The 1,522-nt window shown below is 37.1% G+C and overlaps 1 protein-coding gene across 2 annotated transcripts in view; it reads left to right on the top strand.

The window, feature by feature from the left end:
- LOC124381698 (thymosin beta-b) overlaps nucleotides 1-888 on the top strand; it is a 914-nt gene extending 26 nt beyond the window's left edge. The window contains exons 1-3 of one of the 2 annotated variants that reach the window (XM_046843534.1): nucleotides 1-127; nucleotides 199-313; nucleotides 714-888. The exon at nucleotides 1-127 is cut by the window's left edge and continues 26 nt beyond it. In XM_046843534.1, coding sequence (XP_046699490.1) covers nucleotides 211-313; nucleotides 714-745 — 135 coding nt within the window. In that variant the 5' untranslated portion in view covers nucleotides 1-127; nucleotides 199-210 and the 3' untranslated portion in view covers nucleotides 746-888. The remainder of the gene's footprint in view (nucleotides 128-198; nucleotides 314-713) is intronic. The other variant, XM_046843535.1, reaches the window with a different exon arrangement.
- The last annotated feature ends 634 nt before the right edge of the window (nucleotides 889-1,522 follow it).

The raw sequence follows: 1,522 nt of genomic DNA, 5'->3' as shown, positions 1-1,522 counted from the left end.
TTTTTTCCTGATTGGATAATCCATCTACCAGGATCTCACTCTGTTTAGATAAGAAGCAGCTCTGTGGGATGGCTCTTTGTCTTTGTTCTTTGTTTGCTGGTTCTTGGTTTTGTTGGAGCTTTGCTATGTAAGTATTTTATATGTGTTTATTTATTTTTTATTGAGTGTGTAGTAATTTGTATATTTTGAATGCTACAGAAGGTTTCTTGCATGATGGCTGACAAGCCTGACATCAGTGAGATCTCCCACTTTGATAAGTCCAAACTGAAGAAGACCGAGACGCAGGAGAAGAACCCACTTCCTACAAAAGAGAGTAAGGGTGTCTTTACATTTTATACCCTTTAAGCAGTTTGCTTTATCCAGAGTGATGTTTGAGCTGAGCAGTTGAAGGTTAAGCATAAAGTTCCCAGCAGCTTGGTGATGACTTTAAATCTTCCATTCAGATGTTCAACATCTTGATCTGAGTTTCCATGTTGGTGTGCACTTTTTTTTATTTAATATTGTATAATTCTATGGTCTCATTTAAATGCCTATTTGGTCATAGAATGAATGTTCCATAAATGTGTTAAGGCTAGTTTGTATCTTGTGATTTGGCTTTGATATTGAAAAAGTTTGCTTCCTAGACTGGTTCTTCATTTGGGCATCTTCACCGTTTCTTGTTTTGGTCGTTATATTTTTCCCCTAATACTGAACTGTTTTTTTTCCCCCTGCAGCAATTGAACAGGAGAAGCAGTGTGTCATGTAACAACCTGCTTCTGTTCACCACCAAGAGTTCCTCCCAGGAGCAGGATGGCTTCTCAACTAACTAAACTACATGACCAAGTTTTGAAGGTGCTGTCTGAAAATGGATGACCTGTTGTTGAACTTGGAATAAAGTTATGGACACGACATTTTATTTATTTTTGTGCTCTTTCATTACGATGAGGATCAGTGGTTCTCAAACTTCTACTGCCATTCCCTACTTTAGATTTAGGGGGTGTATTTTTCAAGCCCCACATGTTCTCAATCACACAACAAGTACTTAGTTTTTAAAGTGCCAAACTTATTAAAAGCTCAAGGTGTAATGTTGTAAAATAACGGACGGTATAGTTGTTGGTCATCCTAATTTTTTACTCACTTGCACTAATCTCGTTGTTTGGTTGCTTTTGAGTGTATAAACCTTTTTAAGGGGGGGAGGAATATAAATGAACACAATATCAAACCTGCAGTCTGTTTTGTCTCACCTGCCATGTCATTATTCCCCACTAGAGGGCATGTGTTTGGCTTCACTATTTTGGTTGTGTGAACTACAGCAACTTTTCATTTTGTTTGTTTTTAAATGATGGCAGACAAACTGTCATTGAAATCTCACTAGAATGTGCTTTAATTACATAAAAAAACCTAATCTAGCCTTTTAGTGTTTTAAACTGTAATCTGAGGGCAACGAAGGGTTAGTGTGGCCATTAGAAACATGTTCAAGCTGAGAAATTTCACACTGACACTGGAGACTCCTGTAAGATACAAGATTTTTATTATATGCAGA

This window comes from Silurus meridionalis, chromosome 28 (genome assembly GCF_014805685.1).
Source record: "Silurus meridionalis isolate SWU-2019-XX chromosome 28, ASM1480568v1, whole genome shotgun sequence".
Taxonomy (NCBI): Eukaryota; Metazoa; Chordata; class Actinopteri; order Siluriformes; family Siluridae; genus Silurus; species Silurus meridionalis.
This window is presented reverse-complemented; position numbering and strand designations above follow the sequence as displayed.